The 26,625-nt window shown below is 42.3% G+C and overlaps 2 protein-coding genes and 1 pseudogene across 6 annotated transcripts in view; 1 reads left to right on the top strand and 2 right to left on the bottom strand.

Moving 5' to 3' along the window:
- PACC1 (proton activated chloride channel 1) overlaps positions 1-18,126 on the top strand; it is a 33,290-nt gene extending 15,164 nt beyond the window's left edge. For all 4 annotated transcript variants that reach the window (XM_063114213.1, XM_063114216.1, XM_063114217.1 and 1 more), the window contains 6 exons: positions 6,099-6,308; positions 7,701-7,852; positions 11,463-11,605; positions 12,908-13,052; positions 15,137-15,244; positions 16,922-18,126. In XM_063114213.1, coding sequence (XP_062970283.1) covers positions 6,099-6,308; positions 7,701-7,852; positions 11,463-11,605; positions 12,908-13,052; positions 15,137-15,244; positions 16,922-17,083 — 920 coding nt within the window. In that variant the 3' untranslated portion in view covers positions 17,084-18,126. The remainder of the gene's footprint in view (positions 1-6,098; positions 6,309-7,700; positions 7,853-11,462; positions 11,606-12,907; positions 13,053-15,136; positions 15,245-16,921) is intronic.
- On the bottom strand, positions 1,502-2,345 carry LOC134390882 (protein ENTREP3-like; annotated as a pseudogene).
- A 1,392-nt stretch (positions 18,127-19,518) lies between the features above and the next one.
- The window catches only part of PPP2R5A (protein phosphatase 2 regulatory subunit B'alpha), a 68,869-nt gene continuing 61,762 nt past the window's right edge, over positions 19,519-26,625 (bottom strand). Inside the window, exons 9-13 of one of the 2 annotated variants that reach the window (XM_063113701.1) lie at positions 24,104-24,154; positions 23,637-23,756; positions 23,425-23,552; positions 22,562-22,663; positions 19,519-20,710 (exon numbers count right to left, since the gene is read on the bottom strand). In XM_063113701.1, coding sequence (XP_062969771.1) covers positions 20,578-20,710; positions 22,562-22,663; positions 23,425-23,552; positions 23,637-23,756; positions 24,104-24,154 — 534 coding nt within the window. In that variant the 3' untranslated portion in view covers positions 19,519-20,577. The remainder of the gene's footprint in view (positions 20,711-22,561; positions 22,664-23,424; positions 23,553-23,636; positions 23,757-24,103; positions 24,155-26,625) is intronic. The other variant, XM_063113702.1, reaches the window with a different exon arrangement.

Genomic DNA, 26,625 nt, shown 5'->3' with positions numbered 1-26,625 from the left:
TTAAAAAACAGACAAAGAATCTGAATAGACATTTCTCCAAAGAAGGTATACAAATGACCGGTAGGCACATGAAAAGACACTTACCATCATTAGTCATCAGGAAAATGCAAATCTAAACCACAATGAGATACCACTTCACACCAACTAGGATGGCTGTAATCAGAAAGATGGCTGATGATAAGTTTTGGTGAGAAAACAGAGAAATTGGAACCTACATACATTGCTGGTAGATATGTGAAATGGTACAGCTGCTATGGAAAACAGTCTGGCAGTCCTTCAAACAGTTAAAGATAGAGTTACCATATGACCCAGAACTCCCAGTGCTAGGTATGTATTTAAGATAAATAAAAAGTTATGTCTACGTGAAAACTTATGTCCACACACAGGCTAGTACGTGAATGTTCATAGTAGCATTATTTATAATAGCCAGAAGGAAGTAATTCGAATGACCATTAGCTGATGAATGGATAAAGTGGTATATTCATGCAGTGGAATATTATGTGGCAATAAAAAGGAATGAAGAAACCCATACATGCTACAATATGGATGAATCTTGAAACCATTCTATTAAGTGAGAGGTGTCAGACACAGAAGGCCGCATATGTGATTCCATTTATGTGAAATGTCCAGAGTAGGCAAAGCCATAGAGACAGAAAGATTAGTGGTTGCCAGGGATTGGGGGAAGGAGGAATCACAACTAATGGGTATGGGCTTTCTTTTTGGGTAATGAAAATGTTCTGTAATTAGATAGTAGTGATGGTTGCATACCTTGTGAATATACAAAAAACTACTGAATATTCACTTTAAAAAGGGTAGATTCTATGGTATGCAAGTTATATCTCAAAAAAAATTCCAAAACAGTACCTATCACGTCACTAAAAAAAAAAAAGATAGACAAAGAATTCAGAATGCATCTTAACCCAGTGCTCTCTGCAAGGTAGATTTTCTCAGGCTGATGGCAGACAACCATGCCCCCTTCCTCTGAATAAAGTTCCCATGTTTTTAGAAACTGAATTGCACTTCACAATGGCCTGACTTACATTCTGGGCAAGTTTGGGCTTTTGAAGCAATTCTGTCATGGATTTTATAAAATACATAAATTACCTTTCCCAGGAAATCTTGTGCAATATTTTTGTCTTTCATTGCTGCAAGTCTGCATTCATTTAAAGGATGTATACTTTTAAAACACATACATTCACTTGCCTGAAAAAGTTTTCAGTTTTCTCAATGAAGAATACATGGGACAATTTTGTAAAATATCTAGCACATTTTTTTCTTTAATGGTAAAATATAATGGTGTCTAGTTTCAGAATTGGAGTGATTCTTATAGCAAGTGTGGATGATAAATAGTTTCACAGTTTTTATTTACATCACATGCCTATTTGTGGATAGTTAAACTTGTCTTATGTGAGTGAAACAGAGGAGGAAACTCTTGGTCAGTGTCTCCACAAGAGTAATTTGTCCAAGTACCTTCACCAATCAAATTGAAGCGATGCAGTTGTCATAAGTTACCTTTTTGTTTGTGCCTTAAATTGGTCAGAGCCCAATCTCCCAGGTGCCCCCCATTAAGTCTGAAGCTCTGGGGGCGGGTACCATGCATCAGTCTGTGGCCAGACAGGAGGTCCCACAGGGAGGAGCTGGAGCTCAGATCACCACAACTGCAAAGGTGGAGGCCGTCTCAGCCCGGCTGGCCCTATGGGCTCTGGGGCACCTGTTTATGTCCATGGGCTTTAGTCTCACTGGAGTCTGGGACCTTCCTGGACATCTGAAGGAACTCAGTGACCCGGCCCTGGCCTGGCCACCTGCCCTTCAGGTCCCCCAGAGGTGGGCAGGTGTAGAGACCAAGGGCAGGGGAACCTTCTGGCAGGTGGGCACAGGGTGCCATTTCTTGGCTGAGCAGGCACGCAGCAACTTGGGGGAAGGCCAGCAGGTTAGGCAGAAGATGCAAGCTTCAGAGCAGAACCCTGTATCTGCAGAAGAAATGGAAACAGCTTCTGCCTCAAGCACTCTGGTATGAAGGTCCCAAATCAGTAGTGTTGCTGAAGGTGGTGATGCCCTGGTCACTGTGGGACTGTGGTAGCAGTAGTGGTGGTTGGGGAGCCAGATGAGGTGGCCGTTGCCCTAGTGGGGTAAGGTAACTTGAACTATCACTGAAGCGTTCAGTGGGGGATTAGGTGGTAGGGGCTGGCTGCCTCCCTAGGGAAACTGCCACCTCAGCTCAGGGAAGCAGGGCTCCACCCAGGGTGGCCAGCCCTCCAGCTGCTGGCAGCTGTAGGTGCACTCATTGAGGGTAGGGCCTCTGGGGCAAAGCAGGAATAAGAATGGGAGCCCATTGGGGCTGCCATGGCAGGGGACTGCATTTCCTACTCACAGTATATAGTTGGGTCTTGTTTTTAATCCAGGCTGAGAGTCTCTGCATTTTAATTGGAGTCTTTTGTTCATTTACATTTGATGCAATTATTGATATGTGTGGATTTGGTTCTGCCATTTTGCTGTCTTCCATTAGTCTCACACATTTTTGGTTTTTCTGTTTCTTTCTTGCAATTTATAAACCTTGCAATATTGTTCAATAATATTTGTTTTAGACAGTCTTAAACTAAAAAGCTATGTAAACAGCATTTTATATATACCAACCTAATTAATATTTCCAGCAATCTTTATTTCTTCATTTACAACTAAGAGTTAGCATGTAATGTCATTTCTCTTTGGCTTTCAAAATTTTCTTTAGCATTCATAGTACATGTTTGCTGGTGATGAATGCTTTTGGCTTTTGTATTTGAAAACAGTCAGCACTCCATATCCATGGTTTCTCCATGAATTCAACCATATATCAAAAATACTTGAAAAATAGGGCTGGCCTGTGGCTCACTTGGTAGAGTGTGGTGCTGATAACACCAAGTCAAGGGTTAAGATCCCCTTACCGGTCATCTTTAAAAAAAAAAAAATTGAAAAATAAAATTGGTATTGTACTGAACAGTTCAGTACAGAGCTTTTTCTTGTCATTATTCTCTAAACAGTACAGTGTAAGAACTATTTACCTATCATTTAGATTGTACTAGGTATTATAAGTAATCTAGAGATGATTTAAAATATATGAGAGGATGTGCATAGGTTATATGAAAACACTATATATCATTTCATATCAGAGACTTGAGCATACATGGATTTTGGTATCCATTGGAGGTCCTCAAACCAGTCCCCCATGAATACCAAGGGACAGTTGAAGTTTTGCTGGATATAGAATTCTGAATTGTCAAATTTTTTTTCAGGAACTTTAAGGATGTTCCATTGTCTTTTGACTTCCATTATTTCTCTTGAGAAGTTGGTCATCCTTAGTGTCAGTCCGCTCTATGTGATATGTCGTTTTTTTTCTGACTGCTTTCAATATTTCTCTCTGATCTTTGCATTAGCAGTTTGACTATGATTTGCCTTGGGATGGTTTTCTTATTTATCCTGCTTAGCACTTATCGAGCTTGGATGTGTATGTTGATGGCTTTCTCCAGTTTTGGGAAGTTTTTGAGTTGTTTTTTCAAATAAATTTGAAAAAATTTTGTGACATGTTTTTGTGACCTGTTTTCTCTCTGAAGTTACATGTCATTAGGCTGCTAGATGTTGTCACACAGTTATCTGGGCTCCATTTATTTTTTTTCTTCAATATTTTCTTCAGATTGGATAATTTCAGTTTATTTAACCTCAATTCATTGACTCTTTTTTTCTGTCATCTTCTGCTGTTAAGCCTGTGCAGTAAATTTTTCCTTTTATTTATTTTTTTAGTCCTAGAATTTTCTCTTGGTTCTTTTTAAAAATTTAATAAGACATTTTTTTTTATTGTGGTAAAATATACATAACGTAAAACTCACCATCTTAACCATTTTTAAGCATACAGTTTAGTGGTATTAAGTACATTCACATTGTTCTGCAACCAATACCACCATCCATCTCCAAAATTCTTTTTCTCCTGCAAAATTGAAACTCTGGTTTTGGCTCTTTTTTATAGCTTCTATTCTCTATAGTTTCTGTTACCCTCTTTTTATTCTTTATCCATATATTTGTCTTTAAGTGTTAAAAAGTCCCTGTCTGCTAATTGCAACATGTGGGTCATCTTGATGTTGGTTTCTATAGATTGCTTTTTCCTTTGAGTTTGGTTCACATTTTCTTGTTTCTTTGCATGTCTAGTGATTTTTGATTGAATACTGGACATTATGGGTGATACATTATGGAGATTCTGGATTCTGTTAAGATCTTCCAAAAAATTTTTTTTGTCTTAGCATGTAGCTAATAAGACAAGACTCAAACTCTAAACCCCTATCTCCCCTGCATTGGCAGCAGTTGAAATCTCCATTCAGTTCTTTCAGTTTCCGGCTGTTGCTTTTTTGCTGGACCCCTTTTGGTTTCCAGCCAAAGATTTGAGCACATTTTATTTGCAGTTTGGGTGGTTTGCCCCCTATGTGGCTCCCTCTCTTTCAGGGTTTCACCTTCATTTTCTGGCTGACATTCTGGAACTGAATTGTATCCTCTCACCCTGAACCATGCCTTGCAGGGATTGGCATGTGCCCTCAGTCAAAAAGCTATAAATTTAAAAATCTTGCCAGGTATAATTTTTCTTTCAAGGGTAGGCATCTCTTTCAGTTTCTGTCTGCTTTTGGCCATTCTGCAATGCTTTCAAATAAATATGTTGTCCAAATTTTGTAATTGTTACCTGTGGGAGGGTGGTGTGACCAAGCTACTCTTGTGGCACTGTTGGAAACCAAAAGCCAAGCAGACACCTTTTGGGGCTTACATTCAAACTCTCCCTTTGTGCTCACCTGTGCTATGGAGGAAATAGGCTTTTCCTCAGGGAGCACCATTTTCAGCTGAGGAGCAGAGGGGACACAGGTAGCACTGTGGGAATATCTTAGCTCAGGCTGCCATAACAAAATACCACAGGCTGAGTGGCTTAAACATCAGAAATCTATTTCTCATGGTTCTGGAGGCCAGCAAGGTGCCATCAGGGTTAGTTTCTGGTGAGGGCTCTCTCCTTGGCTTGCATATGCAGCCTTCATGTCCTCACATGGCCTTTCCTCTATATGCAGGTGCTCCTGGAGTCTGTTCCTCTTCTTATAAGGATACTGGTCCTGTTAGATTAGGGCCCTGCCCTTATGACTTCACTTAACCTTAATTCCGTTGTTAAAGGCCCTGTTTCCAAATACGGTCACATTGGGGGTTCAGACTTCAACATATGAATGGGGGGCGAAGAGGGGGACACAGTTCCATGCATAACAGAGAGTAATCTAGGCTCAGGATAGTGTGAGAAATAGGTAGGGGAGGTAGAGCTGTGTGGTAGGATTGGTATCAGGACACTTTTAGTCAGTCACCATGTAAATGCAGAATGCCTCCTCTGTCCTAGGCACAGCAGAAAGGGCTAGGGATCCAGTTACGGACAAGACTGGCCCTGCCTCATGGAGCTTGAGCCTAGGGGAATAAAAAGACATATAGACACAGCGACACTGCAGAGTGATGAAGTAGGGGACATCTAGGGTACCCTGGGAACACTGAGGAAGGGGTACCTCAATAAAGTTGTGGGCCAGGGAAGGCTTCCTCGAGGAAATGCCTTTCCAAATTGAAACCTGAAGGATGAGTAAGAAGCCAGCTATGGAAGAATAGTGCTTCAGACTAAGCATAGGGAATGGCAAGTGTGAGAGACTCCGGGGTTGAGAAGGACACTGGAGGAATAGCAGATCATTTGGTAGAGAGGGAGCTGGGGCAATAGGGGAGTGGAGTGTTGAGGAATAAGATCAGAGAAGCAGGTTGGGGTCAGCTCTCTTGTTGGATTGTAACTGTCCATCCCTCCTTAAACTCCTTAGAGACAATAAGGAGACAGTAAACTCTTTAAAGACAATAAACAAGTTTTCTTTAGTTTGGGGTCCTCTGCTTAGCAGAATGGGTACGTAGCAAATGTTTACAGGTGCCCTTTGTTATGATTTGGGGGAGAGGTGGAAGGCTGAGTGTGGGGCAACCTCAACTCCATGGTAAAGCAGGTAAGGACCTGGAGGTTGGTGACCGTCTCTGGCTGCACTCTGCCCTGTGCTCTGGGTCACGTGGTGTTTTGTTGTTGTCAGGCCTGGACAGTGAGTCTGCCTCCAGCAGCATCCGCTTTAGCAAGGCCTGCCTGAAGAACGTCTTCTCGGTCCTGCTCATCTTCATCTACCTGCTGCTCATGGCTGTGGCTGTCTTCCTAGTCTATCAGACCATCACGGACTTTCGTGAAAAACTCAAGCACCCTGTCATGTCTGTGTCTTACAAAGAAGTGGATCGCTATGATGCCCCAGGTAGAGCTTGACCCTGACTTGCCCTCGGGGCCCCAGATCTGGGCCATTGTTGTATTCTCAGCACAGTGCTGGGCTCTTCAGGCATGGCAGAGGAGTCTGAGCATAGTCTAGGTGTAGAGTACACAGTGAAACATCAGTTGTCAGGACTCAGCAGTGTGTGTTACGTGCTGAGGAGAGAGGAATATGGAGCCTGCAGTGGTTACTGTAGAACCGGGTGGTCAAAGAAACTTTGTGAAGAGGTAGGATTGGATCTGGGCTTTGAAAGCTCACAGATGGGATGAGAGTGTTCCTGGGAGGAGAATCAGCAGGAGCAAAGGGGCGTATAGGAGGCAGAGGCTTTGTTGCGGAGGATGAAGCTAGCCTCGCTGGAGCCAGAGGCCAGTGATGAGGAGAAGCAGCGTCAAGGCTGGACTGAGGGGTCTGGGCAAGGGGGGGGCAGGGACCCTGTCTGGAGCTGGGCTCCCAGGCCACACTGAGTATACCTTTTCTGCCCGTCTGGTCCCTGACTGGGAAGTTACCTCTACAGCAGAGCAGACTGTTGGCTGCAGGGCTGGCAGCAAGCACTATGGGAACTGTGAAGTGATGGAAATGCACGATCTCTGTGGGTCCAGGCTCTGTCCACCTGGTGTGGGCCGCTTGACCTGCCCACAGAGCCCCTGAGGAGCCCTTGGCTCGGCCCGGCCTGCTTGCTGGTCAGAGCCAGAGTCCAGATACCATCTGCCCAGGGCCTCTCAACAGCCCGCAGTGCGGCCAAGTGTGCTGGTCACAGCTCCGCCGCGTGCTTTGCCTGGCTGTGTTTGTACCTCTTCTGTGTGTCTGCTTTGGTTCCCATCTGTAGGTTTTCCTTTCTGTGTCTGGTCTCTTGGTCTCTCTGAACTCTGCCTGTCTCTGATGCCATGTGCTGCCCTCAGCATTTCTGCCTTTGAGGTGGAACAGCTGTCGGTAGAGCCTTGGATGAGGTGCCTGGGCTGGGAGACAAGGAGGGACTATTGGGATATGGTTCGCACACTTGGAGCCCAGTCAGAGCAGAGATGAGAGATAGTATGAGCTCTGGGGAAGCCCACAGCCTAGAGACTCCCAGCGAATCTGCAGGTGGGGGAAAGGCCAGAGGGAGGGCACAGCTGGCTCTGTGAAGGGCGGCTCTGAGGTGGAGCAGGGTTTGGTGTGGGCACTGGGGAGGTTGTACACCAGGTCAGCTTGTGCCCTCCACTAAAGTAGGGCCTTCTGAAGACAGGGGATGTGGCTGCCCACCCTCTGTAACCTTTTCTTCTCCCTTCTCTGAGTCACCCAGGGAGTCTGGAACATAGATTGTGGGTGGGTGTGAGATGATTTCTGGGGTGTGGTCATGGGCTTTGACTTCTGACATTTGCTTTTCCCTGCTTGTGCCCCTAGGTATTGCCCTGTACCCTGGTCAGGCCCAGTTGCTAAGCTGTAAGCACCATTACGAGGTCATTCCACCTCTGTCAAGCCCTGGCCTGCCAGGTGACATGAACTGCACCACCCAGAGGATCAACTACACGGACCCTTTCTCCAGTCAGACCATGGTAACTTCTCTCCCTGAGCTGGGTCTAGGCAGTATGCGCTATTAGCCTCGTACCCTGAGGGCCCACGTTGATTTCTTCCCAGGAGGCCTTCTCACACTCGCTTGCTGTGGACCCTAGGTCCCTGAGCAGATGTGAGGCTGTGCCGGGTGGACACTGTGCCGCAGCTGGCTCACCTGCTTTCAGGGAGCACAGTGAAGACCTCGGCCTCCACTAAGTGGCCCTCAGAGATTCTGGACAACATGATGAGACCTGGTCCTTGATGGAGGGATGGCAGGGCAAAGGGGTGGGGCCGGTAGGATGTAGCAAAGTGGGTCCCTACCTGTTTGACAGAATCGCCCAGATACTTTTGAAAATATAGATTCTGAGTTTCCATTTGTGAGTCATAATTCCTGAGGAAGGGGCATGGAAATCCATATCCTGAAATAAATATGCCAATATAAGAGAAGGAGCGTTGGCCTGGGGATGAAGACTCCTGGGCCCTGGCCTGGCTCCACCATTACTCCCGTGCAGCTCAGCCGGGGAACAGCAGTGGCTGGGCTCTGAGCCATCAGGGAGGAGCAGCTCCTGCACAGGGTTTTGAAAGCAGGGAAGAGACTTTGCATTTATTTATGTCTTATCTTTTTCATTGCATATCCTTGCTTCAGAGAAGGTTGAAAGGGGCTGTGTAAAAGTTTTCCAGATCAAAGAGGGAAAGAAAGGTTTTCTAAGCAGAGGAGACTGCACACCAAGACCCAAAGGGAGGGGACACAAATCCTCCCTGTGCCTCTGGAAAAATTACAGTGGGCATGTGTATGGAGAGGAGTGGTTCAGAGGGTCATGCGCCCCTGGGAGAGTGATGGGAGGTGGAGCAGTGGATGGAAGTGATGGCCAGATGAGAAAAGCACACGTGCTGTGATGCTGAGACAGTCTTGCTCCTTTGGGTGGTAGGGATCTGTTAGCAGATTTTAAGATGAAAGATCACGATAAGATTTTTTTGTTAATTTGTTTATTCTAGGCTTCCTACTGAAATCCTGCTGACATTCCCACTCCTGCAAAAAAATGGAGTAGAATAGAATATCAGTAATATCACTGCAAACTAAGAAAGGGTATCACTGGCAGATGAGAAGTTTTGAGGAACTGGTGTAAAATATAATTAGATTGGGACTGATTAATGGAGCAAACCCATCAGAGAAAACCCTTAACCCAAAACAGATGCAGTTGAGGACTGATGGAGAGCTTGCACCTCCCCAGCTCAGCATCAGCATGGTCAGAGAGCAGGGCTGGCCATAGGGCATCAACGGGGTAGTTCTTGTGGGACTGCTGTTGGCTAAGCCAGCCACCCCCTTGCCCTCCCCCCATATGCAGAGCAGCTGGGGATGGTGTTGCTTCTGGGTAAAAGGTCCTGGAACCACTCTCTGCTTCAGCTAAGGGAAGGTCTGCTTGGGCATTGGAAACAGAGCAGAACTTGAGATCGGACCTCCACAGCAGACGAGCAGAGAAGACCAAGGAAGGAATCTCTTCCCAGAAGTGAAATACACTGGAAGAGCCAGCACTTCCCACTTCCCTCCCACTTCCACAGAGTGTAGGCACAGTCAGCCTTCCATGCAAGGGAGCGGCTGGTTAGAGAAACAGAAATATTTCCTTTGGAGGAAACCCACATCCCAGACCTAATGCTAGTCAACTAATCCTTCATTCTTAAATAAGAATGGAGAATTAGCGGGCACTAGACATTTACATGAAACCAACAACATAAAAGAAAAGGACCAAGATGAACAAGCAGAATGGACTCTACAGTAGGGAAACAGAAGCTAATTAAAGCAAAAGGAAAAGCAACTTAAAACAATTCTAATGTAGAGCTGTCTACACAGTAGAAACTGATGGATTCCCAGCTCTCTTCATCCCCTCTGTAAAACATGCTGATGAACGCCCACAGCACGCTTACACCCCACCGCGAGTGCCTCGTGTCTGGTTGGCTCTCCTCCTCCCCGACAACTGAGTAGTAAGCTTCCTAGGAGTCAGCTGGGGTCATTCCCAAACCTGTTGATGCCAGTTGTACTTGTTACGATTGTTACGTAATCTAAATATTATAAAAACCCATGAGATAAGGGCACAAAAAGATAATTATTTCCATGAAAACGAAGTTCAGTGCAGTTACTGCCTTCAGCTCTGAAGTTACTGCCTTCAGCTCTGAGTGGTTAGTTTTCTTCATCAATTCCCTGCAGTCCACAAGCTACAAACTAATTGAGCAGTTTTCTCCTGCTTATCCACCAGCTCCCCCATGCCAAACCAGTGTGTATCGGGGCGGAATACGAGCAGAGCGGTAGCGCTCCCATCTGGAAAAGAAAGAATAGGATGCACCCAGCAGTGCTGCTCCGCAGCTGGGATGAAGCCCTGCAGGCTGGGATGTGTGAGGTCCCCTGCCTTGGCGTGAAGTCTGCTCCTTGGTTAGACCTTATTGCTGCCCTCTGGGAGATTCCAGTGTGCTCTGGCCGCTGGGAGTTCTACCTTGTTGGTAATTCTCTGTAGCCATATCTGAAGTAAGCATTAGATAATAGGCCCTCCTTGGGGGTTGCACTGCTTCTGCCACCTACTTCCTGTTGTGTAGTTTTGGGTGCGGCTTTAGAGCTGAACAGTCACAGGCTTGGAGATTGGCTTGTTATTAGACTGCTCCTCTTGTGGCCTTCATTTGCAATAAGATTTCTTCAGAAGCATGTAGGCTTCTGGCCACTGAGTCCATGCGAAAGCAACCCCAAGCAAGGGTCTCATACAGTCACATTTTGTAAATCTTCAGATTCTCATTGATTTTTTCGGCACTCGTGCTTTCAATGAAATGGTAGTTAACGTTTGCCAAATGCTTTGCTCTGGCATGGTAAGGGTCACCTCCTTTCCAGCCTACAGGATCCGCATCTGTTTCCTTACTGCCTACTGTTTTCCCACCACCCAAATAAATCTGTGGACTGTATTAGGGCCAGGAGCAGAATATATATTGGTTCTATACTTGAATTTAGTATAGGATAAAGGAGGAAGAGGAGGGGCTTTGAAACCATCTGGGGTGTGGGACATAGGTCCCTATTTCACACCGTGTGCGAAACTTAAGCCAGGTTTATAAAGTAAATGTAAAACATTTCAAAGTGCTTCAGAGAAATATGGGAGAATATTGATATAATTTTGGCTTTCCTTAGCAAGCAAAACCCAGAAGCCATAAAGAAAAATATTTACAAATTTCACTTTAGCAAGTATAAAGCTTCCATAGAACAAACGACATTAGAAACAAAGTTAAAAGTGACTGAGAGAAAACATTGGCACATGTAACATCCTTAATAAGTGAGCATCCTTACTAAATAAAGAGCTTCCATAGCACAACCAAGGAGAAAAGTGGACAGAGGATGAATTGCATTTGGCTCTGATCCAGCCATTGTGCCGAGAAAACTACCCAGGGCTGAATAGGAGTCAGGGCCCAGGCCATGCTTTCTGGCCAGTGATCACTTGGGAGGCTGCTGGGCGAGGAACTGTGGACTTCCCAGTCAGTGCTTCTGCCATTAGATCCAGAAGCCTCTGTGTTCAAGGTGAGGATTGTGAAGGACGCTGCAGCTCTCACAGGACTGAGTTTCCCACCTTTTTCTCCCTGCAGAAATCCGCTCTGATTGTCCAGGGGCCCCGGGAAGTAAAGAAGCGGGAGCTGGTCTTCCTCCAGTTCCGCCTGAACCAAAGTAGCGAGGACTTCAGTGCCATTGATTACCTCCTCTTCTCATCTTTCCAGGAGTTCCTGCAAAGGTGGCCTTTCAGAGCTCACAGTGGGCTTGCTATCTACTTTTTATCTTATTCCAGCCTAGGCTGGGGTCGTGTGGGGAGGGCAAAGGTGAGGAAGTGGGGCTGTCAGGTGACCCATTGGCCTATTGCCTGGGGCTGAAGTGGAAGAGTAGAGGGAGCTGCCTTGATTTGCGAGCCTCCTGGAGAGCAGGTTCCTGCCTGGTGCCTTGGTTTCCCCTACAGGGTGTATGGAACTGTGTCTTGCTCTTAGTGAGGGCTCAGTGTGTGTGTGTGTCATACATATCTCTCATATGAGGACATAAGTCCTGCCAGTGGCTTTTGGTCTTTGCTTGTGATGAATGTCCCCTGACCATCAGAAAGTTCCCGTCTGTTCTAGATACACAGCTTTGGAGACATCACACCATGGTCCCAGCTCTGGGGCAGGTGCTTGTTAAGGGCAGGAGCATTTTCCGCATGTGCTTGAGCTGAGGTGACTCAGTCTCTGCCAGGTCCTGCTGATCCCCAGGCGCTCCATTGGAAGGAAGTAGGGAGGCAGCCCCAGTAGCTGGGAGGCTGCTCCCTAACGTAACAGGAAGCGAGCTGCCTCCACCATTCCTTGCCGCCACTGCTCCATCCTTCTTGCTCTGGAGCTGGGAGCCTCTGATTAGTGTCTTCTGCCCTCTCTGCCCCCCCCCCCCCATTTCCTCTCCTTTCTCTGCTCAAAGCTTGCCCATCGTGCCTTCCTCCACCCCTACACTGTGCCTCTTGCATGAGTACCCTCATTTCTGCGCTGCAGGTTCTGCTTGCTAACGTATGCTTTGATTTTGTTGCTCTGCATCATCCTGGGGCAGACATTGTGGGTGTCTCTGCTGGCTGAGAGCTCCCCCAGGAACCTCCTTCTTTGGGCCTTCTGGGGGAGCCGACAGGCCAGGGAGGGTCACCTCAGGCTCTGCTCGAATCCAGAGTTCTCTAAGGAGTGAGGGCCCATTGCTTTGGGAGCAGGTGGTAGGACTGACGAGGTGGAAGGGAGGAGATCTCCCATTGGGAGCTTCAGGGATCATGCCCTGCCTTGAGGCTGGTGGCAACTCCCCCTCCATTTGGAAACCAAATGGAGAGGAAGCAAGTATGGGCCTTGCTTTTGCTGGTGACTGATTAAAGCCCTGCTGAGGCAGCCAGAATGTGGAGAGGAAGCCGAGAGGGCAGCATCATGGTTGTGCCAGCAAAGAAACCAGCTTGAAGTGGGGGCTGGAGTTTGGGTCTGGCCGTGTCTGAATCCTCTTGCCAGGCCTGGAATAACTTGGACCTTTCTTCTCTCTGTCTTTCAAGCCCAGACAGAGTAGGCTTCATGCAGGCCTGTGAGAGTGCCTACTCCAGCTGGAAGTTCTCTGGGGGCTTCCGCACCTGGGTCAAGATGTCACTGGTGAAGACCAAGGAGGAGGATGGGCGGGAAGCAGTGGAGTTCCGGCAGGAGGTAGGTGGCTGTGGGTTTGCTCCTTATTGCTGGCGATTTTTCCGTACTTGAGTCTGGGGTGAGGGAAGCTTCGCAGAGAAGGGGGTCCTTTGAGCAGGGCCTTAGGGTGAGAAGGGACCCCAGCTGAAGGCTTCATGTGTCCTGCCAGGGAGTGTGCATGCTCTTGTGCATGTGGTGGGTGTGCAGTCCCCACAGAACACACGCGTGGGGCTGAGGGGCGGGAGCTCGCCTGGCTGCGTCTGACACCCTGTCCCTGGCAGTACTCTGAGAGGCAGGTAGCAGCACAGTGCACTGGCTACTTGCGGGGAAGGGACACTAGACTCAGTGGTCTCTCAAGCTGGGGGTGTAGGAAGAAAAGAGTAGTTGTCTTCCTGTATTTTTTTTCTCATCCTTTTAACATTTCTGTTTTTGAATGTTTTAAAATGTATATAACAGAACAATATTAGTGCATGTTATATCACTTATAAAGTTGTAAGTATATTGGGTGCACGCTAAAAAATTTTTTATTAATGGGAACTGTGATCAAAAAGCTTTCAGCCCTCCGGCCTAGAGGCCAGGAGATATGCTCAGGGTTGCTTGCTATGTCCCCATGGGAGCTGGAGAGGACCTTGGGAAAAGGCATGGCGGTGGGGTTGGAGATGGGAGATTTTGGCCGCCTCAGCAGGGCTGTGGGTCAGTCAGCAGCAAAAGCAAGGCCCATCCCTGCTTCTGGGGCTTCCACCCTGGCAGTGGCTCCCTGCCCTTCTCTTGCATCCATATCGAGAGCCAGGCTGTCCTGTGTGCGGGTGGCAGGTGCTGCCGAGGAAGCAAGAGGAGACAGATCTGTCCTCTCACCTTCTCTTCCTCCTTGGAAGTGTTCCATTTGGGCTGGATGCTGACGGTCAGCATTAGGAAAGGTCTGGGTTGGAGTGGAAGAACCCACTCCAGTCACCTGGGCTGTCATTGGCCAGAAGGCATGCATTAGTCCAGTTGGGGACTGTCTTGAAACTGCCTCTCCATGAGCCTCGCTCCTAGGACTATTCCAGGTTGGATACTTTTGGGAGAGGCTCAAAGGTTTCTTCAAGGGGACGGGCTATTTTTCCTACCTTAGGAGATAACAACCCCCTTTGTAACAGATCCTTAAGATATTCCTATTTCGTAAGATAGCCATCATCTCCTGGATTTTTAATCCATACTTTTCTCTAAGAACTCCAAGTCCTTTTTCACCTGGCCTCACAACAGCTCTGAGAAAGGAGACTAAGTGTGGTCATTCACCTCTCAATTAGGAGCAACCCCATCTACCCTGGCTTTCCTGGTAGCTCCAACTGTGATCTGAAACTAAAGGGGCAAAAATCCTAGCAAACCTATAAATTTGAGAAATTTTTAATGCCCTTTATTATTGCCTAAATTGGAAGTCTTTTGGTGCGGTCAGGAGCTCTTTTAAACAACATTGTGTTTTAGAGTTTAAAATGCTCTTAGATTGTTTCACTTGATCCTCACCATGCCGCAGCAAGGCAGGCATCTGTTCAGTTTCTCGGGTGCAGGGCTGAGGCTGGAGCAGGGCATCTGCCTCTGGAACCGTTTTCTCCATTACACCACGCAGCCTCAGTAATCAATCACCAGGTCTTCCCAGGCAGGCCTACTAACCATTTATGGGGAGTGCTCAGCTGTGTGGATCTGTGAGGCTGTACTTTGTACCGCTGAATACAGCTCATAAGATCAAGTATTTTGAAATTTGGGATTTTTATTGCTTTTGATTATAAATCTTACATGGTAGTTTGAGTATGGTTTGTGAGTACAGATGCCTAATGACAGATTGACATATTTTGACAGAAAATGACAGATTTTGGTGACAATCCAAAATACCTATTACACATCACAGACCCTGTCCATTTTCCCAAAGAACTATGGAAACCAAGGGAAAGCCTTGGCTCTGGTACCAGTTTCAGGATTTTGTGTTTATGAGATTTTTCCCTTGCTCTTTCCAAAAGATGGTGTGCAGAGAGCCCGAGTCTCAGATTCCCTGCCTGCTCACTCTTTCCCGGGACCCAGACAAGGGAGGGGTGCACAGATGTGGTAACACTATTTCTCTCTTCCATGCCTAGACAAGTGTGGTTAACTACATTGACCAGAGACCAGCCGCAGAAAAAAGTGCTCAGTTGTTTTTTGTGGTATTTGAATGGAAAGATCCTTTCATCCAGAAAGTCCAAGATGTGAGTATTATTAAGATCATGAGCACAAACTCCTTGCCCTGCAGCACCATGGCCCATCCTTGCTGTCCTCATCTTCCTCCCTGGTGCAAGTCAGTTTGCAGTGCACATTTATGACACTGATGTTATATATAATTTGTGTTTAGTCTTCATCACTAAGCTTTTGTTCCTCTGAAGGTGGGGACTTTGTCATCTTGTTCACTACCATCATCTGGTATCAAGCTGAGTGCTTAGCACAGAGTAGCGGCTTGGTAGTAACGCTGAATAAATTGAGTAGAAAGCATTCAGTTACTATGGATTATTGCTACTGGAAGTCATTCTTTTTTAATGGTTCTCTGTAGGATAAGTACTTACTATTTGGGGTAAGTTAGAGCAGAAAGGTACAAATAAATAATTAACAAAGCATCAATAAATGCCAAATTCTTAGACTCACAGTCTTGAAAGGGGAGGAATAGTTGGACATCTTTGCTAAAAGAACATTCATGACAGACCATCCACCAGAACTAGTATCAAATCTAATATTGACTGGCATTCAGATCATCACAAAATGTCCTGACTTGGTCATGGCTTAGGGAAGGTATTTCATAGCTGACTCAAACACACAAACTTCCAACCCAGGTAGGGATTCTGTGATACAGATGTGCTCTGTTATCACCCACCACCGCTGTTAATTATGGATTGGCAAGGCTTTGTGTGAAGAGGTGTGTGCGGAGGCTTAGAATGAAGACTGGGTGGAAGAACAGCTTTCAGCTGTACATGTAAAACATGCTCTACGTTTTTTAACCTATTATGTTCAGTATGAAGTACCTATTATGGGCCAAGTAGAGCCCCGTGCTCAAGTCAAGCTTTACTTGCGTGGTCACTCAGCTTCACAACAGTCGTAAACGGTGGCATAACCATTTTTTATATGAACACTGAGGCTCATATTGTCTAAACTGGGCTTAAAAGTGTTTTATTTTCACTACGCTGGGGAATTCAGAAATCCAAGATAAGTCCTTTGCCTTAAAGAGTGTACAATTTAGTGGGGAGCTATCTGTTGCTTTAAATTACTAATTCCAGACAATAATTAACTGTCAAAGGAGTTTGTAGGATAAATAGGGGTGCTGAAATCCAGAGAGGGTTTTGGCTTAGTGGTCAGAGAAAGCTTTGAGACTTTGAAGGATTAGTAAATCTGGCTAGGAGGAAAGCATCGTAGGCAGGGGAAGTAAGAGGAGCTGAACTGCAGGTAGGAAAGGGTGTGAGGTGAGTTTGGGAGGAAAGGCAGTCGCTGCACTAGAGAGAAGGAAAAGTTTGAAACGAGTAACTGAGATGGGAAGAAAATAAGGGAAACTGACCTTCCAGATCAGGTATAGCTTTAGGGAAATTTGTCACTTACTGTTGGATTAGGCCACAAAATTAAAGTTTAATAATGAATATTTTATTTGTGCAGAGCTTTCTTGAAAAAAATTTTTTTTTTCTTCCAGAATTTCTTTATTATGCGGAGGGTTTAGTATTTTTCTCCTCATATTGAGCTATGGACATTAAGGGCAGACTCTGAAGTATGGAGTTATGACAATTTCAGAGCCCAGGTGTTTCTCTTGTATCCCCCATAATTTGGGAGGGGCTTTTGACAATAACACTAGTATGACTTAAGAATCAAGATTGAGGCAAACCAATAATCCCGTGTTTGTTTTTTCATAGATAATCACTGCCAATCCTTGGAACACAATCGCTCTCCTCTGTGGGGCCTTCTTGGCATTATTTAAAGCAGCAGAGTTTGCCAAACTGAGTGTGAAATGGATGATTAAAATTAGGAAGAGATACCTTAAAAGAAGAGGCCAGGCAACGAACCACATAAGCTAAAGTCGCCTTGCATTGTTCATACAACTGCCCGCGTTAATGGAAGTTCTCATCACTTCCACTTTGATAAACCGAGCTAAGCAGCAATCCTGTAGTCACTTGAAGAGAAGGGCCTTGCTGGGAGAACAGCCTGTCAAACTGGAACTTTTAACTTGGCCTAAAAAGACGCTGTTTAGAACCTAATGGAAAAGATCCAACGGATAACCGAAAAGTTATTTATTTAAATTATTAATGAACATTTTAAAGAGCTGTTCAATGACTTATGAATAGGGTTTGTGGAAGATGCCTTTGTTTGGTTCATTGTATAGTTAAGCTCTAAAAGGATAATTATGGCTCTACTTTTTACCTTAGGTTTTTCCCTTAGATTTTTAAAGTAAAAGAGTGATTTTCTTTTTCCAAAAATCATATCAAGACGTACAGGTCATGCTAAGGAACCTCTCTGCACTGTACACAAGGAAAGGCAAAACCCCTTTTGACTTTGGCGTCATCTGCCATCTATGTTGTCCAGCCTCTGATAAACTCTCATTTGTTAAATGAGACTTTAAAACTAATAGAAACTATTAATTATTTCTTATGGACTGACTTGTCACTTCCTTGTCTGGCTAGAATATTTGTTGATGCAGGTATGAATTTAGAGTGATTAACACTCAAAAGGATTAGGACAGATGTATATAGCAGGTGCCTCCTCAGTGTATTTTGATTTCATTAACAGGTAAATAAAAGATTAATACAAAAGGAATGAGTGTGCCAGTATGAATATCTGCTAAATCAACTGGCACTGATACTCTCTCATTCTGTGACATCCAAAAACAAAAGGTAACCTGAGTCTGGACTCCCAAGATGGATGGATCCAACTCCCGAGGTACGTCAGTTATTTCCAGGGAAAGGTCGTTGGGCATGGCAATTGATGGCGTGTGGCCAGGAAGAGTGACATTTCACGGCCCATGTATAAGCTGTGTTAACTCTTCACTGTGTCCTACAAAACCACCCGTCTGAGAAAGGGGCACTCAGAACGACCCTCAAAGCTTTCAGCCTAGCCTTTAACAGAGATGAGTACTGTAATAAACCATCTTGGTATTTTTCACATTTATGGATTTAAGGTTATAAAATTTGTTTCAAGAGTTTTAAATTGTTTTACATGCCTGTAGCATACAAAGGTGACTTGAGCAATTCTTGAATTTTGTAGTCTGGCTTTAGATAATCCAAAGAGACCAACTCACATGTATGAGTAGGGCATTTGTCTTGTGTCTAATTCAGCAAGAAGCTTTTTTCGTTGAATTATTAGAAGTGAACTTGTGTAACATATTCCCTGCTACTTTTCTGCTCCACAGACGCATGGGAATTCAAATTTTAATCTAGGGCAAATTAAAAACCAGACATAAAAGCTTACATTACCAGTATTGAAAAACGTGTGTTGTTTTTCACGCAACTCTCAAGAGGACAACATCACTTTAATGTGATTTACATGTCTAAGAAAATTTGCTTCAATGAATATAACTGAAAGTATATTTCCTGTATTATGAGAAGTTGAGACACCTATTAAATGTGCTTTAGAGTAAGTAGCTTATTAGGAAGTGAACATTTTTATCTATTTGAAGAAAAAAAACCTAACTATTAGCTGCAATTCTGTCAAAATCCTCTCTGGCTGTTTTTCAGTAGAAGAAATGTATATCTAAGCCTTCCACAAAATAGACATTTAGACCTAACCTTCACTTTTTGGAAAGGCAGGGGCTTGCCTTCTCATGTTGTTTTGTTATAGGATCGTCCTTTTAACTGTGCTATCCCCAGCTGTTAGTAATACTGGCTGGCCTTGCGTTAGTGTAGAGAATCTAGCTGACAAGGTGGCTCTGCGATACCTGCTACTTGAGAATGTTGTAAAATATGAGCCGTTGTACCAAAAGGAAGGGTTTCTTCTGGGGCCACAGAACGCGAAAGGCATTGCTTTTGTGATGACCTGGGAGTAATGTGCAGAACCTGTGCAAGAGTTCTTAACTGTTAAAGTGGAAGTAAGTACCAATAGGTAAAAACACTTTGTGATGTCTGACTTCTAACTCTGCCACAATCTCTCTGCCTTTCACAAAAAGTGCTATTATTTATTATAGATTATGAGATTTATCTTTCTCGGTCTATTTTAATTAAAACTAGCTGTAAAGTGAGTTAAACCTATCCTCCGAACATACAGGGACACGATGGAAGGATGGCCTAGAACTTAAAATTTTATGCAAATATTCTGTAAAATAGATACTTTGGTAAATAGCTGGAACACCCAATCCTGGTATATAATCTTCATATTTTTAAGAATACATCCCACATTTTGTCTTTAAAACATGTATAAATATTCATATGTATTGTGTGTGTATATAAAGGGGGTCGGAGAGGCAGGCTTTTCCCGGATGCCTTAAGCTTAAGAACTAAAAAAAAAAACTACAAAGAGGACATAAGGCAAAATACAAACATAGACTTTATTAAATGCTGCTCAATCCCCAGTGAAGATCTATCATTACAAAACAGTTTCCCACACAACTGCAAGTTAAGAGATTGGAATGGTACTCTGGTAACAAAAGATGTGAGGAATACTTGACCAAGTAAAAACATATAGGACCTCCATATAGTCAACTTTTCCAGAACTCTACAGAGGAGCATTTCTTTAAATAAAGCCAGGCAGTGACAACTAGCGCTCTGCATCACCACACTGTGGTACTCAAAGCTTCATCCCTGGGTCAGGAGGGACTCGGGGAATGGCAGGTTGTGAGGACTGGAAAGGCCCTGCTTTCAGCCTTCAAGAGGAGGAGGAATGAATTGAGAGGCGAGCAAGGTGTTCACCTGAGCTGCCTCTATCAATCTGTGTTCATCACTCTGGGGAGCTGCAGATGAAAGGGGATATTCATGAGGAACAATATGAAGAATTTTGGTTTACTTTCCCAGCTTTTATTTATATTTTGTGCTTTAAAAAGCCTGGAGACTTAAGGTTTTACTCAAATTCCAAAGTAAAGTAATATCTTTATTGAGGGAGGGCTTCGGATACATAATTCCCATCATATTTCTGGGAGAGACAGAAAAGAATAGGGATACCTTAGTTTTGTTTTAGGAAGTATTCTTTTTCCTATGATGTAACTAAGGTCTGCAGCAATGTGAAAAGCACATTATAAAAGGGAAAAATATACAGAGCGGACTATGTCTATGTGCAACACAATCAAAAAAGAGTTCAAGTCATAATTCTTACCACTCCCATAATTATCTCACTCATAGACGATAAAATTCATTCATTTCTGTGAAACTTCAGAAGTGACACAATAAATCAATGATTAGACAAAGGTTATAATATACTGTGGCCATGATATAGCACAGGGCTATGTTTAGTCCATATATTTTTTCATTTACAGTTGCCAGGAAAAAAATTGGCCTTTTAATTATACTGATGAGGTTTGTTTTGCAATTTTTACATATTTCAAAAAGTGTACAAAACTGCCTATCCAGCAAAGGCGGTAGGCTTTTTTTTATTCGGCACTTGTATTGCTGAGAATACTGTGCATGTTGTAAGCACTGTTCTGTTTTTCTAGAGCTTTCTTTAGCTTTAGCTCCTCTAGTTTTTTCCATAATTCTTCACGTTCCAATTCCTTCTTTTTCTCTCTGTAGAGAAATCAAAAAATTTTATCAGAAATTTTGATTTCAGAACGTGAAGAAAGGTGCTGTTTGGCAGTGCACGGGAGAACATACTGTTCACTCATATTTCACTGAAATTCCTCTGCTAAGCATTGCAGTCTAATTACTCGGAGCCCCCAGTTTCTCCTTGTCACTCTCCTGAATGTAACTAAGTCTGAATATCTTCTGTACCAACTGCAGGTTTCTACTTGCTTTCCTTCCCCTACATATTACCACCACCACAGCAACACTGCTTTGTAGTTGACAGAGTACCTTTACACTAATTTTCTCAAGTAAACTTCTTGCAGTAGTCATGTGTTCTAGACAGAAAGACTGGAGGGGCTGGCCACTAGGTCACTCTGCAGCCCTTCCCTTCACCACCTCACGAAGAAGCCAATTCCTTTTGTACCACATCTCTAGCCACTAACCAGTTTGTAGCCATCTCCTCTCTTACATGTCAATGAAAACTTTAAAGTTTGAATAATCTCTCTCAAACAAAAATAATATTTTATATGTTGTTTCAAATAATTTTGATTCTAAGGAAAACATTTCTATATGACTTGGACCAAACTATTCTGAAAAGCTATATGAATATAATAAAATGTTGGCCTGCGTTTCTGTGGTTATATATAATTTTAAAGGACAAATCCTTTTAAAGGATTTGCTGATTTATGCAGATAGTAAGAAATAATGATTTTTCTTAGTCACATGAAATGCATTTTTCAAACATAAGTTTCATAGGATCCTAGTCATCTTCCTTCTTATTGCTTCCTGGGGCTCAGATCATGTACCTAATTTCTCCTCTTGCCTGAATGCTGCTATTTAAAAGAAATAATGTACAGAGTTAGTTATTGATGGGCTGCGATGCCCCTGAAGAAGGGCTGTCCTTTTTCTGCTTGACACAAGAAAACCATGACTAGGAACATGTAGTCAAAGAAAATAGATTAGCTTTTCTAAAGATAATGGGCAATATACTTTGGTTCAGATCTCCGCACCAAACAGCCGCAGGGGGTGGAAAAAAAAAGTAAATGGCAGCTATTATCTTCAAATGATGGATGGGCTCAGGTACAGTGGTTACTACCCATCTTCTTAAGTATGAAATAAGTATATGAGAAGGAATTGATTTTTAAAAGATTTTTATACAGTAATTTATGAAGTTCTCAAAAAGGTAATCACTAAACCATGTTCCTAAAGGCTGATATGTGCTATCATTTATTTTCTAAAAGATACATTATTGCAGGGAACAACATATGAATAGTACCCTGAGCCTTAAGCATATCATCATGTGAGTGCCCTCTTCCCAAAGCAGAACTGTGCTGATAATACCACCTTCTGACAATTCACAATGTACAAACTATCAAACTACTATGTAAGGAACAGTTGAAGACTAAAGCTCACTATGGAAGCCCATGTGGACAAAAATGATTTTCATAAGTATAAGAAGAAATCAAATTGTTCAAATTGGTATTTAAAGTTCAGCATAAATTATATTTCACAATGCAAATGCTTCCAGACTGATGAAATCTAAGGCTAAACAGAATAAACAGAGGATTTATGATCCACATTAAAATCATAATCTACCCATTAGGGGAAGTAAATTATATAACAACCTTAAATAACAAATGTCACTGCTTTTTCTGCTTAACAAATTGTATAAAAATATTGGGGCTAGTTTATCTGGAAATGATTAAGTGTTTAGAGACTTTAAAATTGTAATGCTTAATGTAATAAAATTAACTTCTTAGATAATTTTAACTTAGAGAAGATACCTTACTGAACTAAATCACTTTAACTAACCAAAAATGTATAAATAATGTTGTAATTTAAAATATCAAATACCTCTGTCTTTCAGCTTTGTATGAGCTAGTAAGGTCATCAAAAAGCTTGCCATTCATTTCCATTAGGGTTTTCAGTACATTGTATACCAATGCCACAATGGTCCTGAAATGAAAATGAGCCAGTACTAGGTTACTGATGCTGCTAACACATAGGAAATGTAATACTATTATTTGTAAAACGAGGTAAATGTTGGCAGATTCATTTAATCCATTTTAGAGACGATAAAACTGAGGTTCAAGAGGTTTGTAATTTGCCCAAGGTCACACAGTCAGTGATGGTAGAGACGGTCTGACTCCAAAACTTATATCCTCCCTATTTTATCATGCTTAAATTAAACTCTAGCTAAAAATGTCTGGTTTACCATAAGTTGTAAGAATAAAAGCAAAAGGCTGGATAAGGATGTTACATAAGTTAGAATATATGCATTCTGAATATCACTATGACCTTAGCACTTCAGTTTTTCCCAGGGACAGTGCTATCTGCAGAAGTGAGACTGACTATATACCAGGAGCAGATCAACCCAACTCTGCGTTAATACAGTAGTCTGCATTCTCTGCAGATGTTCAGTTGGTCTCTCCACACAATGGTGCAGAATATTAGATCAGATAGTCCTACCTTTAGGGAAATTTACAATTTAAAATTGAAATTAAGACCGTATATTTAAAGGACATACAGACACATACATTTACAACTTTATGAAGCTATATGTATATAAAATACAGAACAGAATAAAACTATGTCATGTTAACCCTAAAATAAGTTCCAAATCTGTATAGGTTTCATGTATGAGTTAGAAAATCAAATGACAAAAAGGTTAAAAGAAAAACACAAGAAAAAATATGACTAACATCAAAGATACTTACGGATTCCAGTGTTCTTTGGAAATTTTGTACAAACTGGCAAACATAATTGGCAGAATTTTATCAATATTCTCCTCAATCAAGCTAAGGATATATTCATTATTCCAGAAGTACAATGCTCTTTCTGCAACCTAAAAAGACATTTAGAAATGTCAAAACCAAGAGAAAAGTAATAATAGTATAAAATATGAACAGCTTCATTGAAAACATCATACCTGGAAATGAGAACTGGAAACACATTTGGATATCTGCTTAAAAAGTGGCTCTTCAATTTTTTTGAACTGTGTTGGTTCAATGACATCTAAGATTTCTTCAATTTCTCCTAAAAACATCACCTAGGTTAAAAAAATTTTCTTATAAGAAGCATAATATGACAAATTATATGATGTTAATATAGAAACCATACAAATGAGAAGTTTAATCTGAAAATTATACAGTAGGCAAAAAAAAAAAAGATCTGACTGGTATAAAATTTACTATAACGCACAGCTATTCTACCAAATCTCCTTACATCTCCCACTCTGTAGCAGCAGCAATACAACCAGTCTGAAGAGGCATGGTTTATAACTCTGGGGTTGAGAAATTATAATAAAATGCACTACATTTATCAGCACCATGCTCTAATCAACTGAGCTACTAACCAGCCTGCCCAAATGTACTCCTTTTAGTGAACAAAACCCACCTCTTTCTGACTACATGTTTTTGGCCAAAATTTCAGCAGTCCTCTAATCACCTGCAAAAAATAAAAAGTTTAGCATGAATTGAACAATGAAGCTAGTTAACCCCAGGATATTTTCAATAGTTGTGATTTTATCAATATTCATTCTGACATAAATCAATATTATTTAATACCTAAGTGTATACCCAGACTTTTTGCTCAGTTTTAAACTTTTATTAATTCAACAAATATTTACTGAGTGCCTATTATGTTCTAGATGCTAGGAGCACACTGATAAACAATATAGATGAGGTCTCTGATTTTCATGGAGCTAACATTCTAATGGAGGGAGACTACTGTAAGTGATCAATTTAAATATGTGAGGGTACTTTAAAAAGTTCATGGAAAGATTCATATTATATCTTTTAATTCTATTTTTCCGTGAACTTTCTGAAGTCCCCTATATAAATAAAACAATTTTAAGAGTATATACTACTTAAGTCTCCTAAGAAAATAAAGGAAAACATGATAATGACTTGGTGGGGTGAGGGAGCATAAAGGCCATTCTGAAGAGGTCTCAAATAGATATGAGAAAGAGCCTATTGGAAAATGAAGCTGTGGGAGCAGGATGGCCACCGAGACCCCAGCACTACAGAGCAATCAGTGGGCAATGCCAGCCTGGGAGAGCTGAAGTGTGGCCTGAGTCCAGGAACGCTGTGGGAGCGGGACTGCCTGAGGACTTGGAGGCCCAACCTCCACACCAGTGTGCAGAGGAGGCCAGACATGGAGTTAAGGGTGAAGATTATTCTCCAGCTTTAAGATTTATTGCCTGCTCTGCTGGGTTTCATGCTTAGGAACTATTACCCCTTCCTTTCATTTCTCCGTTTTGGAATGAGAATTTGTCTTATGCCCGTCCTCCCAATTGTATCTTGGAAGTAGATAACTTGTTTTAATTTCACAGATGAGACTTTGGACTTTTTGAGTTGGTGCTGGGACTAGTTAAGACTGGGGGGCTAAGAGAATGAAATGAATGTGTCTGTATGTGAGAAGGACATGAGTTTTCAAGGTCCAGGGGTATGAGTTTTCAAGGTCCAGGGGTAGAATGCTGTGGATTGAATGTCTCCCCAAACTTACTGAAGCCTGATCCCCATTGTAATAGTACTAAAAGGGTGGGAAATCAGACTACAGCAATGTTGAAAGTGATTGGATTGTGACAACTATGCCTTCATGGAGTAAGGGGCTAATGGTTTAGTGGGCTGTCACGGGAATGGCACTCATGGCTTTATAAGGCAAGCAAGTGAGCACATTAAAGGCCTCTAGCCATTCTCACAATGTGATTACCTACATTGCTACAGGACCCTGTAGAGAGTTCCCACCAAGAAGGTGGCCCTCTCCAGATGCGTCCCCTGTATATTGGATTCCTTAGCCTCCAAAACTTTAAGAAATAAATTTCTTTATAAATTACTCAGTTTCAGGTATTCTGTTATAAGCAACAGAAAATGGACTACTATAGGGAAGGAGGTTATTTTAGGGAGAAACCATTATAAGCACAAAAAATGTCAGAAAGCTTCCCAATTTATTTCGTGGCTAGCACAATCTTGATAACCAAAATACAACAAAATACAAAGGGACTATGTATTTAATTGAATATAGTTCCAAAAATTTGTATTAAACTGAATTCAACAGTACCTTAACAGTACAATACCATGGCCAATTATTACTTATCCCAGAAATACTGGGATGGTTCAATTCATTAGATAAAAAGGAAAAAGAAACCTGTATAATCATCTCAAAAGATATTGAATAGTCATTGGATATTTTTGATTGACTATATATTCTGATAAAATTTAGTAAGTTAGAACTAAGAGAAATTTATCAAAAACCATCAGCAGTCATTTTGCATAATATTTCTTGGAAACAGGTTATAAAACCATGTAGGCCTGTTGGTTTTGTGGAAATAGATCTTTGGGAGCCTTTTAGGTTAACTTTATAGTTTATTGGTCTGGTCCAGTAATGAGGAACACTCATTTAAACTAAAATTGGAAAGAACATTATTCTGGAGCCAGTCAGTAAGATAAAAAGAATACGATGAATAATGTTCCATAATTATACTTATTTGTCTAAGTATATAAGATTTATATATCCCTTAAAAGTTAAAGTAACTGAAATTACTAGACTGAGTAGGAAAATTCAATATGTGGCCAGATAAAAGATAAATATATCAAAATCAATACCTGTATAAAACATTAAGTATCAGTAATAATTAGATGAAAATACGAAAAAAGATGCTTCATAACAAGAACTATAATGCGCATAAGGAATAAAATCTGCAAGAAATGTTTAAGACTTATATGAAGAAAACTATAAACTTTACTGAAGATCATGAAAGACTACAAATAAATAGATGAGATGGTTCAGTAACGTATAGATATTTCTCCTGTACTTAATTTATAAATTTAATATAATTTCAATCAAATACCAATTGAGTTATTTTTTGGAACTAGAAACATTTATCCTAAAATTCATAAATGTAAGCAAATAGACAA

Source organism: Cynocephalus volans, chromosome 11, assembly GCF_027409185.1.
Source record: "Cynocephalus volans isolate mCynVol1 chromosome 11, mCynVol1.pri, whole genome shotgun sequence".
Lineage (NCBI taxonomy): Eukaryota > Metazoa > Chordata > Mammalia > Dermoptera > Cynocephalidae > Cynocephalus > Cynocephalus volans.
Note: the sequence above shows the minus strand (reverse complement) of the source record. Positions and strands in the feature narration are given on the sequence as shown.